This window comes from Lucilia cuprina, chromosome 4, assembly GCF_022045245.1.
Source record: "Lucilia cuprina isolate Lc7/37 chromosome 4, ASM2204524v1, whole genome shotgun sequence".
NCBI classification, from domain to species: domain Eukaryota; kingdom Metazoa; phylum Arthropoda; class Insecta; order Diptera; family Calliphoridae; genus Lucilia; species Lucilia cuprina.
The window spans coordinates 33,190,127-33,205,863 of record NC_060952.1 but is presented as its reverse complement, the minus strand read 5'-3'; the positions used below and the strand labels follow the sequence as shown (position 1 = coordinate 33,205,863).

General features: G+C 30.5%; 1 protein-coding gene across 1 annotated transcript; it reads left to right on the top strand.

The window, feature by feature from the left end:
• Positions 1-6,440: 6,440 nt before the first annotated feature.
• LOC111678870 (phytanoyl-CoA dioxygenase domain-containing protein 1) lies at positions 6,441-14,884 on the top strand. The gene is made up of 3 exons (XM_023440302.2): positions 6,441-6,625; positions 13,822-14,479; positions 14,546-14,884. The coding sequence occupies exons 1-3, from the start codon at positions 6,602-6,604 to the stop codon at positions 14,728-14,730; spliced, it is 867 nt and encodes a 288-aa protein (XP_023296070.2). The 5' UTR covers positions 6,441-6,601; the 3' UTR covers positions 14,731-14,884.
• The last annotated feature ends 853 nt before the right edge of the window (positions 14,885-15,737 follow it).

Here is a 15,737-nt window from a genome sequence, read left to right as displayed (position 1 = left end):
CAAAATTCTACCAATTATTGAAATTTTATTTTTGAAATTTGTTTGTAAATGGTGTATTAAGATTCAGTAATAGTTTAGCAAAACTACAAACATTACCTCTTTGGCCATTTAATGTTGGTTTCTTAATCCGAAAAGTTTGCGACGAGTATATAGTAACAAACCAACCAATAATAGTTTTTGCTGTCAGGCAGCTTTAACTGCATTTTGTTTATGTAGTTTATGATTATGCAAATTTAGATGAGAAGCTGAAAATATTGATAGTATGTTGGAAAACAAAGAAATAAAATTAATAACAACAATGTCCTTGGTTTGGTATGGTGCTAAGCTTGTAAAGCAAATATTATAAAAAACAAGTGGGAAAGTATAGTCGGGCATGGCCGACCATATGATACCCTACACCATGAGTATATTTTTACAATTTTTACTTTTATAAAATTTTTATTTTTTGTAAAGAAACTGTTGAATATTACCATAATTCCAAAATATTTAAGCCATTTATTGATAAAAAACTAAAATTTCTAAATGAGGCTTTATATAGGTCAAATATGGGCCGATCCTTGGTAAATTTGGGAAAAGGATATATTTCTAAATAACAGTTAGTTTTGTTGAGTTTCATTGCGATACAAATGGTTACAAGTCAATTTTAGACGTTTAAGTCATTTTTTGAAGGGGGGGTTTGTATGGGGGCTAGGGTCAAATATAGGCCGATCCTTACGAAAATCTGCAGTATCATTTATACTTATATAAAACTTATTTGTGCCAATTTTTAGAGAGATAGCAGAATATTTGACGTAATTATAGCATAAAAAGTTCAAATCGGGAGGTACGGTTGTATGGGGGCTAGGTGAAATAATGGACCGATTTCAACCATTTTCAATAGGCTTCGTCTTTGTGCCAAAAAACATGCTTGGTCCAAATTTCATCAAATTATCTTGAAAATTGCGGCCTGTACCTTGCGCACAAGGTTTACATGGACAGCCAGCCAGCCAGCCGGACAGACGGACGGACATGTCTTAATCGACTCAAAAAATGATTCTGAATCGATCGGTATACTTTAAGGTGGGTATTGGACCAATATTTTTGTATGTTACAAACATCAGCACAAACGTATAATACCCTCCCCACTATAGTGGTGTAGGGTATAAAAATTAATAATTTTAACTAAAAAAAGAAATCTTTAAAATTAAAGTAACAACAAATGAAAATTGTATTTAATATCTCTCTAACTTTTTTTCCTAAATAATGACCAACCAACAAGCAGCCTGTATCTATATGTGCCTATTCTTTGTTTTCTTTTGTTCAAGGTCAATATGATTTTATTGTTTATATTTAAATGTTTTTTTTGTTTTTGTTTTATTTTTTTTTTTTTTTTTTTCATTTATTGTGTGTCAATCTCATCTCTCACTAAAACAAGATGAATATTATGTATTTATAAAAACCATAATTAATTTAATCGCTAATTAAAACAACAAAACAAGTGTTAAAACAAAATATTCACGCGATTTGGTGTTTTAGTGTGAAAGTACTTTATTAGTATGCACGTCAATTTATAATAATAATAAATGAACAATTAACAACGACAACGACAAGAACAATGTGTATTTATGCTGTGAGAATACCCGGTAGTTCAGATGATGGTACCAGTAATTGGTATTTTATTTAATAACCAAACAACAAGTGAACTAGAAGTAGTCCAGAATTTAACTACAAATTATCGAGAACTGAACTAGAACAATATTAGAACTGAACTAGAACAATATTAGAACTGAACTAGAACTGAACTAGAACTGAACTAGAACTGAACTAGAACTGAACTAGAACTGAACTAGAACTGAACTAGAACTGAACTAGAACTGAACTAGAACTGAACTAGAACTGAACTAGAACTGAACTAGAACTGAACTAGAACTGAACTAGAACTGAACTAGAACTGAACTAGAACTGAACTAGAACTGAACTAGAACTGAACTAGAACTGAACTAGAACTGAACTAGAACTGAACTAGAACTGAACTAGAACTGAACTAGAACTGAACTAGAACTGAACTAGAACTGAACTAGAACTGAACTAGAACTGAACTAGAACTGAACTAGAACTGAACTAGAACTGAACTAGAACTGAACTAGAACTGAACTAGAACTGAACTAGAACTGAACTAGAACTGAACTAGAACTGAACTAGAACTGAACTAGAACTGAACTAGAACTGAACTAGAACTGAACTAGAACTGAACTAGAACTGAACTAGAACTGAACTAGAACTGAACTAGAACTGAACTAGAACTGAACTAGAACTGAACTAGAACTGAACTAGAACTGAACTAGAACTGAACTAGAACTGAACTAGAACTGAACTAGAACTGAACTAGAACTGAACTGAACTAGAACTGAACTAGAACTGAACTAGAACTGAACTAGAACTGAACTAGAACTGAACTAGAACTGAACTGAACTAGAACTGAACTAGAACTGAACTAGAACTGAACTGAACTAGAACTGAACTGAACTAGAACTGAACTAGAACTGAACTAGAACTGAACTAGAACTGAACTAGAACTGAACTAGAACTGAACTAGAACTGAACTAGAACTGAACTAGAACTGAACTAGAACTGAACTAGAACTGAACTAGAACTAGAACTGAACTAGAACTGAACTAGAACTGAACTAGAACTGAACTAGAACTAGAACTGAACTAGAACTGAACTAGAACTGAACTAGAACTGAACTGAACTAGAACTGAACTAGAACCGAACTAGAACTGAACTAGAACTGAACTAGAACTGAACTAGAACGAACTAGAACTGAACTAGACCGAACTAGAAACGAACTAGAACTGAACTAGAACTGAACTAGAACTGAACTAGAACTGAACTAGAACTGAACTAGAACTGAACTAGAACTGAACTAGAACTGAACTAGAACTGAACTAGAACTGAACTAGAACTGAACTAGAACTGAACTAGAACTGAACTAGAACTGAACTGAACTAGAACTAGAACTGAACTAGAACTGAACTAGAACTGAACTAGAACTAAACTAGAACTGAACTAGAACTGAACTAGAGCTGAACTAGAACTGAACTAGAACTGAACTAGAACTGAACTAGAACTGAACTAGAACTGAACTAGAACTGAACTAGAACTGAACTAGAACTGAACTAGAACTGAACTAGAACTGAACTGAACTAGAACTGAACTAGAACCGAACTAGAACTGAACTAGAACTGAACTAGAACTGAACTAGAACCGAACTAGAACTGAACTAGAACTGAACTAGAACTGAACTAGAACTGAACTAGAACTGAACTAGAACTGAACTAGAACTGAACTAGAACTGAACTAGAACTGAACTAGAACTGAACTAGAACTGAACTAGAACTGAACTAGAACTGAACTAGAACTGAACTAGAACTGAACTAGAACTGAACTAGAACTGAACTAGAACTGAACTAGAACTGAACTAAAACTGAACTAGAACTGAACTAGAACTGAACTAGAACTGAACTAGAACTGAACTAGAACTGAACTAGAACTGAACTAGAACTGAACTAGAACTGAACTAGAACTGAACTAGAACTGAACTAGAACTGAACTAGAACTGAACTAGAACTGAACTTGAACTGAACTAGAACTGAACTAGAACTGAACTAGAACTGAACTAGAACTGAACTAGAACTGAACTAGAACTGAACTGAACTAGAACTAGAACTGAACTAGAACTGAACTAGAACTGAACTAGAACTGAACTAGAACTGAACTAGAACTGAACTAGAACTGAACTAGAACTGAACTAGAACTGAACTAGAACTGAACTAGAACTGAACTAGAACTGAACTAGAACTAAACTAGAACTGAACTAGAACTGAACTAGAACTGAACTAGAACTGAACTAGAACTGAACTAGAACTGAACTAGAACTGAACTAGAACTGAACTAGAACTGAACTAGAACTGAACTAGAACTGAACTAGAACTGAACTAGAACTGAACTAGAACTGAACTAGAACTGAACTAGAACTGAACTAGAACTGAACTAGAACTGAACTAGAACTGAACTAGAACTGAACTAGAACTGAACTAGAACTGAACTAGAACTGAACTAGAACTGAACTAGAACTGAACTAGAACTGAACTAGAACTGAACTAGAACTGAACTAGAACTGAACTAGAACTGAACTAGAACTGAACTAGAACTGAACTAGAACTGAACTAGAACTGAACTAGAACTGAACTAGAACTGAATGAACTAGAACTGAACTAGAACTGAACTAGAACTGAACTAGAACTGAACTAGAACTGAACTAGAACTGAACTGAACTAGAACTGAACTAGAACCGAACTAGAACCGAAATAGAACCAAACTAGAACTGAACTAGAACTTAAGTAGAACTGAACTAGAACTTAACTAGAACCAAACTAGAACTGAACATAAACAGGAAGTAAAGAAAAACTGACATTGTTATCTGGTAAATAAAGACTGCACCATATAGTATTTATAAAAATTGCCACATTACCACCTTTAAAACTATTGGGTAACATTGATATTAAAACTTATATGATTTTTTTCAAACATTTCAAAATACATGTGTCTTAATGTGTCTGAAACTTATCTTTAAAAACTAAGAAAATTATGTGCCACACTTCATGTTTTCATTCTGCAAAAGATAAGTTTAATAAACAATTAAATGTGCAAAGATGAGAATTTTGTATTCTAGCATTTCATCATCCAAATTAAATGGGAAAATAATTAATAATTTAAATATTATAAAATACCAATTAAGGAAATTTTACAGCTTAAATCACAAGACATAATTAAAAAACAAAATTACTTGATGTCATCTATTCGTAAATTTCAATAATTTTTGTTTTGTATATTATTGAAATCTCTGTTATCTTGCAAAAACAAAAAAATAGACGTTTCTAATAAATTTTAATTATACAAAAATTTAAGCGATATGTATGAGTGCGTCACATAGGTCAGCCGCGCCTCCCATTTAAAATCTTCTGATTTTGGAAAGCAATCAAAAATCATACTTACAAACATCTCGTCTAAGATCTTTAATAAGAATCTCGGTATGTCCAAATATGTTAATCGAATAAATCTTCGATGCAGATTGGTCAGAATTCTTAAGAAATTGGAAGGGTAAATATTAATTTAATTTAAAAGCTGATATGTCCTAATTTAAAAGCAACGATTATGTGACAATTTTTTTATAAATACAAAAGCACAATTTTCGTGAGGTCTCTTAAATTTTCTAAATTAATAAACATGAATAGAAAATCACGTACAATATTATTAAAAATATTTAAATTAACCTCACCTCTTTAGAATACATTACATGTAAGTCCGTAAGTAACGAAAAGAAACTAATTTAATATTAAATTGTTATCCGCCGAGTTAAACAAAGTATAGCATTATATATGTATTTTAAAAACCAATTTAAGTTATATGTATGTGAAACTCCTGCTTCTATGTTAATTAACAGAGCATGTGTATATTTTTACATATATCAAGGAAAAACCATTACATCTATTTTTCAAATTTAAGAAAATGTTGAGGTATGTGTTCGTACAAAAATTCCAACATATGTATAATATCATACACAGAAAGTCCATATGTTAAATTTTTTAACGAAAACTGTTTTGTTTCCCACTCATTAGTCTGGGTGCTTATAATGCTAAACATTTTAGTGTTGCCAGAAATATTTAAATTTAAGTTTCCGTTAAACTGATGCAAACGAAAAAGAACTGAACTAGAACTGAACTAGAACTGAACTAGACCTAGAACTAGAACTGAACTAGACCTAGAACTGAACTAGAACTGAACTAGAACTGAACTAGAACTGAACTAGAACTGAACTAGAACTGAACTAGAACTGAACTAGAACTGAACTAAAACTGAACTAGAACTGAACTAGAACTGAACTAGAACTGAATTAGAACTGAACTAGAAATGAACTAGAACTGAACTAGAACTGAACTAGAACTGAACTAGAACGGAACTAGAACTGAACTAGAACTGAACTAGAACTGAACTAGAACTAAACTAGAACTATACTAGATTTAAACTAGAACTGAATATATTTTTGTGCAAGAAAAAAAGTATATATTTTTGTGCAAGAAAAAAATCAGTTTTGCGAGAAACCAATATTTCATGGACGTCCTCTGTAATAAATTTAAAATTTCAAAACTTTGCTACATTTTTTATCAACCGAATATTTTTAATTAATAGAATATACTGAAATTGTTTAAACATCTGGCAACATCGTCGAACGGTCGATCGTTTTGTTTTGATTGTTGTTTATATCGGTTGAAATGAGCATGTGTGTTAAATATGTCGATGTGTCTGTCTGACAGTTTGTGTGTGTTTATATTTTGATTTCTATTTCATTAGACCAACAATGCGAGGGAGAACTTTTTAAATATTTTCCAAATTGTAATCAGTTCAGTTTTAAACTAAAAGCGAAACACAACAGAATTGTAAAGAAACAAAAAAAATATATATTGTAAAGTGAAAAATAATAAACATATTTTTGAATATAAAATTAATTAATAAAATAAAGTTATAAAGTGTATAAAATTAAAATATTAAATAAATTAAAATGCATAGCACATTATTAGATGAGGTTTGTTAAATATTATTATTTTATACAAATTTTATTAAAACATTAAACATTAAAATAATGTATTTTTGTATGTAGTTTTTCTGACCGGGGGGTATGTAGATATGTATATATTGCAATCGTGTTTATAAACAAAATTTGAATCAAATTTTTAAAAATAAATTAAAAGTTTGGTGTGATTGTTTTTTTTTTTTTTTTTTTTTGTTTAATTTACTAAGAAATCTAATTTTAGTTTCACGACTAATTTTTTGTATATTTTTATCTTATTTTATTTAATTTTTCAAATTACACCTTTAAAAAAATGAAAACGTTTTCGAGTCATTTTTTTTTCTTATGGCATCCATAGTCATAATGTTTATTATTAGAGCAAGGAATCATCATCACCACCAAGTGGAGGAGTTCAATGAAAATGTTAGGAAAAAAAAACAATATTTCAATCAACACACTTGCATTTCAGTTTTGAAAATTGAAAATGTGTTTTGTTTGTCTTTTCACTTTTTTTGTTTAAATTAAACATTAATTTATAAACATTTTGAAAAATATTCGAAAATGCTTGACTAAAATTTGAAAAGTTCTTAATTGCATTTTAATTGCTTTTATCCTGAGTACTGAGAAATTGAAATGAAATTTATATTTTATATTTTTAAATATGTTCTACAATTTAAACACAAAGGAGAGTTAATTTTAATTATCATCTTCACATTATATTATTAATTAATTAATATTCAAATTAAAAAATATTAAATATATATTTGCAATAATTACAAATTTGCAAATTTTTGTTACAAAAAAAAAAAAAATAAAAATAAAAATAAAAACTATTAAATTTAATCAAATATAATACAATTTGAGGTTACATATTGCGCTTTTCAAATCTAATTTATTTTGTTATAATTTTTTTTTGTAAACTCCCCTTTAATAAAATTAACTATAAATTAAATAACCGTCTATATAAATAAGCTGTTTTTGATGACCTCGATCTTTAAACACCTTAATCACAATACTTTTTATTTATTACAATGTATAACGTATGAATATATTGTATGTACGTAATGCTAACTTTTTTAGCATTAAATTGAAAGCAAATAAATGAAGCAATACGCTCATGGTAAAAGTCGAATAATTAATATGCCCTACGATGATTTTATTACAAATTAATTTTGGTACATTTACTTTTTGTTTGATTGTAAATATCAATTTCAGGACTTAGCACAAATTTAGTTCAGTTCTAGTTCAGGACTTAGCACAATTTTAGTACAGTTCTAGTTCAGTTCTAGTTCAGTTCTAGTTCAGTTCTAGTTCAGTTCTAGTTCAGTTCTAGTTCAGTTCTAGTTCAGTTCTAGTTCAGTTCTAGTTCAGTTCTAGTTCAGTTCTGGTTCAGTTCTAGTTCAGTTCTAGTTCAGTTCTAGTTCAGTTCTAGTTCAGTTCTAGTTCAGTTCTAGTTCAGTTCTAGTTCAGTTCTAGTTCAGTTCTAGTTCAGATCTAGTTCAGTTCTAGTTCAGTTCTAGTTCAGTTCTAGTTCAGTTCTAGTTCAGTTCTAGTTCAGTCCAAGTTCAGTTCTAGTTCAGTTCTAGTTCAGTTCTAGTTAAGTTCTTGTTCAGTTCTAGTTCAGTTCTAGTTCAGTCTAGTTCAGTTCTAGTTCAGTTCTAGTTCAGTTCTCGTTTAGTTCTCATTCAGTTCTACTTCAGTTCTAGTTCAGTTCTATTTCATTTCTATTTCAGTTCTAGCTCAGTTCTAGTTCAGTTCTAAATCAGTTCTATTTCAGTTCTAGTTCAGTTCTAAATCAGTTCTAAATCAGTTCTATTTCAGTTCTAGTTCAGTTCTAGTTCAGTTCTAGTTCAGTTCTAGTTCAGTTCTAGTTCAGTTCTAGTTCAGTTCTAGTTCAGTTCTAGATCAGTTCTAGTTCAGTTATAGTTCAGTTATAGTTCAGTTATAGCTCAGTTCTAGTTCAGTTCTAAATCAGTTCTAGTTCAGTAGTACTTCAGTTCTAGTTCAGTTCCATTTCAGTTCTAGTTCCGTTCTAGTTCAGTTCTAAATCAGTTATAGTTCAGTTTTAGTTCAGTTCTAGTTCAGTTCTATTCTTCAGTTCTAATATTGTTTAATAGTATATTGTTAATAATTCAAGTATGTTAAAATCATCTAATTAATAACAAAAAACTCGAGTTCAACTAATGTTACATGTGTAACGTAAAAGGCACATGTCTAATATAACCTCCAACACCTTTATTGTAGGCAAAAACAGCGGCAAGTAGTTTTAAACCTATCATTATGAAACTATACCATATTAAATAATAATACAAAATATTTTTTTTGTACACGTTTTTTTAACAAGTTATCAGTTTTTGTTGTAAATTTATAAGTAGATTACCGGAGATACAATCACACTAAGCGAACTTGAGTATATTCCTAATAAAAAAAATAAAATAGTTGTGTAAACAATTTTTTGCTGTATAAATTAATACAAAAAAAAAAAAAACGGGTCACTGTACTGTTGAGCAAAATAAACAATAATTAAATAAACAATTAAAACTAAAATTTATGCTTCTTGATATGAGTGAGTCTAGTTATAAGTATGTACATTGTACAATGTATATACATACATATACAAATAAATGTTAATGTAGATATGGACAAAAAGTAAAAGTGTTTTTTTTCTTTCTTTTTCCTTCAAAAATAATAAATGTATAAATTATCGTAAAAGTGCAGGTGTATATATGTACCCAAGCTAATCACCTGTAATTCGGTACATTTCAACATATTCTAGAACACTTTTATGTGATGTAAACTACTCTTTTCGTTTTTATACCCTTCACCTTCGTGAGAAGGGTATATATAAGTTTGTCATTCCGTTTGTAATTTCTATAATATAATTTTCCGATCCTATAAAGTAGTGGAAGTCGATTAAGCCATGTCCGTCTGTCTGTCTGTTGAAATCAGTTTTTAGAGGTCCCCAGATATCGGCGAGATCCGAATCTTCAATAATTCAGTTAGACATGCTTTCGATATCGCTATTTAAAATCAGAAAAATCGGTCTATAAATAACGAAGATATAAGCAAAAATCCGAGACAACCTCCGAAAATTTCATCAAAAAACCCACATTTTTCATGCTTTGTTAAAAAAGCAACAACAACACTGTGAATTAGATAAAGATGTACATGTGCGTGTGGAGATGTGTTTGGTTTTATTCAGCTGTGTATTTTTTTGTATGTTTGCATGCTGTTCTGTTCTAACGAAGGTAAGTGGGTATAACAAGAACAAGGAGATAAAGCAGTAATATGTTGGTAATACAGCTGATATTTGTTTGAGGGTGGTAATACAGTTTGACGGTGGTATTAAAGTACAACGGTTAATATTTCTTTCTGCTACAGTTTATATTTGTTTGTGTGTATGTTATGTGTGATATGTGTGCAGAGATACAAAATAAATAAAAACTGATTTTTAAAACATACTTAGTGAAGGGTATATAAGATTCGGAACAGCCGAATATAGAAATTTTACTTGTTAATATTATGGTCATTGCTTGATCTTTAAAATTCAAAAGATTCTTTTTTCGTTGGCATTTTCAAATTGCAGGTGTATTTGACTTGTTATAGTCAAAGATTTTCATTCTTTATTGTATATTTCTATTGCTAAAAATGTTTATGTGATGAATTTCAATTATATTTAGATACAAACTGTGTGTCGAATTTGACAATTTGAACAAGCACATAATATCGTGCATACATTATTCATTCATCTATCTAAATTTTTAACATACACACACACATGCATCTACGTGAGTATAAATGCACAAATTGTGTGAAATTATGTGCCATTTGATTTTGTTCTGTGTTGTTATACTTATATAGTATAATTTTCGCTTTCATGAATCTGTTCTTTTTTTTCTAATTTGAATATGTCTTAATGATTTTGTCTGTACATTTCAAACACTTTGTTCATTGTTTTGATATTTTATTTTTTTTGTTTTCTTTTGAATTTATAAATAGTCTGATAGTGTGTCGTCGAAAAATCATGGCAAATTTGTATTCTATTAAATATAGTGACGATGCTGGTCACATAAACAATTTGAAAATTAATTATAAATACATGTTTGTATGTCTATTTAATACGTCGCCGTATTACGTCAAATGTCAACAGATGTGTTTGCTGTATTAAGGAAGCGGAAATGATTATCAAAACTAATCATTAATATGTTTTTAAATCGCATTTATATAACGGCTTTAATTTTGGACTTGTTATTAGGCTAAATGAGATTTGAATATTGTAACAGTGTTGGGGCATCAGACTAATATTGAAAACAATACGAAATATGCAATTAACTTTACTTTTAAATTAGAGGATAGTTTAGAACTAGTTCTGTTCTAATTCGGCTACAGTTAAGTTCTAGTTTAGATCTAGTTTCGTTCTAGTATAGTTCTAGTTTAATTGCAGTTCAGTTCTAGTTGAGTTCTTGTTTAGTTCTAGTTCAGTTCTGTTTCAGTTCTAGTTCATTTCTTGTTCAGTTCTAGTTCAGTTCTTGTTCAGTTCTAGTTCAGTTCTAGTTCAGTTCTAGTTCAGTTCTAGTTCAGTTCTAGTTCAGTTCTAGTTCAGTTCTAGTTCAGTTCTAGTTCAGTTCTAGTTCAGTTCTAGTTCAGTTCTAGTTCAGTTCTAGTTCAGTTCTAGTTCAGTTCTAGTTCTAGTTCAGTTCTAGTTCTAGTTCAGTTCTAGTTCAGTTCTAGTTCAGTTCTAGTTCAGTTCTAGTTCAGTTCTAGTTCAGTTCTAGTTCAGTTCTAGTTCTAGTTCAGTTCTAGTTCAGTTCTAGTTCAGTTCTAGTTCTGTTCTAGTTCTAGTTCAGTTTTAGTTCAGTTTTAGTTCAGTTCTAGTTCAGTTCTGTTCTAGTTCTGTTCTAGTTCAGTTCTAGTTCAGTTTTAGTTCATTTCTTGTTCAGTTTTAGTTCAGTTCTAGTTCAGTTTTAGTTCAGTTCTAGTTCCAGCTCAGTTCCATATGTATCTGAGTTTTATTTTTCACGACATTAATAAATAGTTTTGATCATTCATTAGTTAATTGTTAATTCTTTAAAAATATATGTTATAGTGCTAACAAAGGAAAACTTTCACTTCTTAAAAACAATGAAAAAACCTTGAAGATTTACAAAATTCTGTCCAAAACTATTGTATTCAACTGGCAATTAACATCTTTGAAATTTTTTATTTACATACATGGAAAATATTTTATTGCGTTTCTAGTAAAAATTAAAATAAAATAATGCATAAATATGAAATCTTTAAAAATTTTCCACAATCACTGAACAATTTATGCAACGCAAAGCTATAATGAGAACTTTGTACGACGCTACTCTGAGTGACAAACTGTCTATCATGACAAAAAAAGAAAAAAAAATCAAATGTTATCACAAAATTTTTATAAAGAATAAAATCAACTTAGATGCATATGTATGTATGTAAATGTGGGTAGTGTAATGCATAGGATCTGTCAGACCATATACGAGAATAGTACACTTAAGCACACTTATCGTATTGTTACATACATATTTATAATTAATATTAATATTTATGTAAATTGACACACGCCCGAGATTCTACAAGACCTAATACCCTAGTTCCTATTAAATGAACACTTAAACTTAAATAATACTCAATTAATAGAGATAAGCTTAACATGCACTTGTTACAATTTTAAATTGCAAATTAATACTATTAAATAATATTTTTTTTATTTATTCAGTCCAGTGTATCAAGGAATTCCCATGTTGGTTATGAAGATTGCTTAATGATTGCTTTTTTTAATATGAGTATTTTGAATGTTCAACTGCAACAAGTTCAGTTCTAATTCAGTTCTAGTTCAGTTCTAGTTCAGTTCTAGTTCAGTTCTAGTTCAGTTCTAGTTCAGTTCTAGTTCAGTTCTAGTTCAGTTCTAGTTCAGTTCTAGTTCAGTTCTAGTTCAGTTCTACTTCAGTTCTAGATCAGGTCTAGTTCAGTTCTAGTTGAGTTCTAGTTCAGTTCTAGTTCAGAACTGAACAAGTTCTTGTTCAGTTCTAGTTCAGAACTGAACAAGTTCTTGTTCAGTTCTAGTTCAGAACTGAACAAGTTCTTGTTCAGTTCTAGTTCAGTTCTAGTTCTGTTCCAGTTCAGTTCCAATTCAGTTCCAGTTCAGTTCAGTTCCAGTTCAGTTCCAGTTCAGTTCTAGTTCAGCTCTAGTTCGGTTCTAGCTCAGTTATAGTTTAGTTATAGTTCAGTTATAGTTTAGTTATAGTTCTAGTTCAGTTCTAGTTCAGTTCTAGTTCAGTTCTAGTTCAGTTCTAGTTCAGTTCTAGTTCAGTTCTAGTTCAGTTCTAGTTCAGTTCTAGTTCAGTTCTAGTTCAGTTCTAGTTCAGTTCTAGTTCAGTTCTAGTTCAGTTCTAGTTCAGTTCTAGTTCAATTCTAGTTCAGTTCTAGTTCAGTTCTAGTTCAGTTCTAGTTCAGTTCTAGTTCAGTTCTAGTTCAGTTCTAGTTCAGTTCTAGTTCAGTTCCAGTTCAGTTCTAGTTCAGTTCTAGTTCAGTTCTAGTTCAGTTCTAGTTCAGTTCTAGTACAGTTCTAGTTCAGTTCTAGTTCAGTTCTAGTTCAGTTCTAGTTTAGTTCTAGTTCAGTTCTAGTCCAGTTCTAGTTCAGTTCTAGTTCAGTTCTAGTTCAGTTCTGGTTTAGTTCTAGTTTAGTTCTAGTTCAGTTCTAGTTCATTTCCAGTTCAGTTCTAGTTCAGATCTAGTTCAGTTCTAGTCCAGTTCTAGTTAAGTTCTAGTTCAGTTCTAGTTTAGTTCTAGTTTAGTTTAGTTCAAGTTCAGTTCTAGTTTTGTTCTAGTTTTGTTCTAGTTTAGTTCTATTTCAGTTCTAGTTCATTTCCAGTTCAGTTCTAGTTCAGTTCTAGTTAAGTTCTAGTTCAGTTCCAGTTTAGATCTAGTTCAGTTCTAGTTCAGTTTTAGTTCATTTCTTTGAGTTCAGTTTAGTTCTAGTTCAGCTTAAATTCAGTTTTTGTATCAAGGAATTCCCATATATGACGTGATATTTTCCGAATCTGACCTAAGAAATTCTCCATCACATCAACTTTTTGTGACATCGAGTCCTTAAAATTGATTAACGCTAGATTTTGACCATAATTGACGAAACGACTTTGTATTCTATTTAAAAAATATTGATAATTTTTACAAATAAATTTATTTTTTAGATTAATGAAAATGGTTACATTATCATCGAGGATTTCTTAACAAACGAAGAGGTCGATGAACTCTTCAAATCTGGCCGTGCACTATGCATGGAAGCTCCCCAAGCCAATCGTAAGATTTTCAATACCACCGAAAATCAAGATGTTCAAAGTAAAGATGAATACTTTATGGAGTCGGGTGACAAAGTAAGATACTTCTTTGAAGATGGTGCTGTTGGCGACAAAGGTGAACTATTGGTAGATCCAACAGTGGCCTTAAATAAAGTGGGTCATGCTTTGCATGTTGAACATCCCGTCTTCAATAAGATCAGCTTTAGTAATCGTGTTAAGGAGATTTGCTGGCAGTTGAACTTCAATCGTCCGGCCATTTGTCAAAGCATGTATATTTATAAAAATCCCAGTATTGGTGGTGAAGTTATACCCCATCAGGATTCCTGGTTTTTATATACGGAACCAAATTCGGCTATAGGTTTTTGGATTGCCTTAGAGGATTGCACTCTACAAAATGGTTGTTTGCAATTCATTAAAGGTTCCCACAAAAGTGGTGTTCACCGCAGATATATTCGTAATCCCGATAAAAACTCCAAGGAATTAATGATTTTCGATAGTGCTGCACCATTTTATCCACAATCTAGTTTCACTCCCATACAATGTAGTAAAGGTATTTATTTAGATTTCCTTTAAACCTTCAGTTTGTTTTAAGAAAACTTATTTTCTCTTTTTTCAGGCACTTGTATTATCATTCATGGCAATGTTGTCCATAAGAGCGAACCTAATCGTTCGAATAAAAGCCGTCATGCTTATACTTTCCATGTTATAGAGACTGAAAATAATGTTAAATATTCGGAAGACAATTGGTTGCAGGCACCTAAAGACAAACCCTTTCCCGTTTTATTTGAAAGAAAGAACTGATTTCATTAATAGAATATATTATGTATGCTTTTTTCGTGTGTGTATAATAAAACCTTTATTTTTTTTGTAACTCTATGATAGTTAGTCTTATATTGTTTAAGAATCAAATGTATTAATGCAATAAATGTATTTTAAATAAATATTAATGTTTAAATTTTATCTTCTATATATATAAAAAAAGAGTAGCGTTACTGACTGACTGATTCACCATCGCACAGCCCAAACGGCTGAACCTAGAATCATGAAATTTTGACAGTAGATGTGTTTTTGGTTATGTATTTCCACTAAGGAGGGATTTTTGGAAATTTGAACATTTACGGGTAAAAAGGGAAAAACAGGTAAAACTGGTTTTCTTAATTATCTTACACAATATTAGTGATACAAGAATGCACCTGTATCTATTCTTAAAATGAGCAGATGGGTGCCTGGTACTTTTTTGAAATTCGTACTTTTAAGGGGTAAAAATGTGTAACAAAGGTGATTTTGGTACCTTTTTTTGGCCCTTTATAACTTCTGAACTAATTAACATAATTAAATTTTTCTAAATATTTTGGATATATCTCCCAAAATTATGAGACACCTGTTTCGTACTTTTTTCAAATTCAGTCCTTTTTGGGTATAAAAGGGACAAAACTGTATTTATGGTACTTTTTTAGCACATTAAGAAAACTTTTTCGTTTTATTGAATTATTCCTATTAAATTACGGACTATCTCTGTAATAATATTATTGTAATAAAATTTTTGCTATTTCACTGGGAAAAAGTACCAAAAAGGTAAAAAACGGGAAATTTAATTTTAGTCAAACTTTTATAAAATTTCAAAAAGTAGTCTATTTACTCACACAAAATAAGCTATTGGTTTATTATTTTGGAATTCGAGTACTAAGGTCTATATAGGACCAAATTCGAGTAAATTGTTTGGTACCTTTTTTAAAGCACAATTTTTCTGGAATAAATGATTGTAGATTTGAATCGTTTGAGTTTTATCTGTGATATATATGTAGATT

Excerpts from the sequence above, each read along its gene's own strand:
- LOC111678870 (XM_023440302.2), top strand. The coding sequence starts at position 6,602 with ATGCATAGCACATTATTAGATGAG. Across the intron at positions 6,626-13,821 it reads ATAGCACATTATTAGATGAG|ATTAATGAAAATGGTTACAT; the intron begins GTTTGTTAAATA and ends TTTATTTTTTAG. Across the intron at positions 14,480-14,545 it reads TCCCATACAATGTAGTAAAG|GCACTTGTATTATCATTCAT; the intron begins GTATTTATTTAG and ends CTCTTTTTTCAG.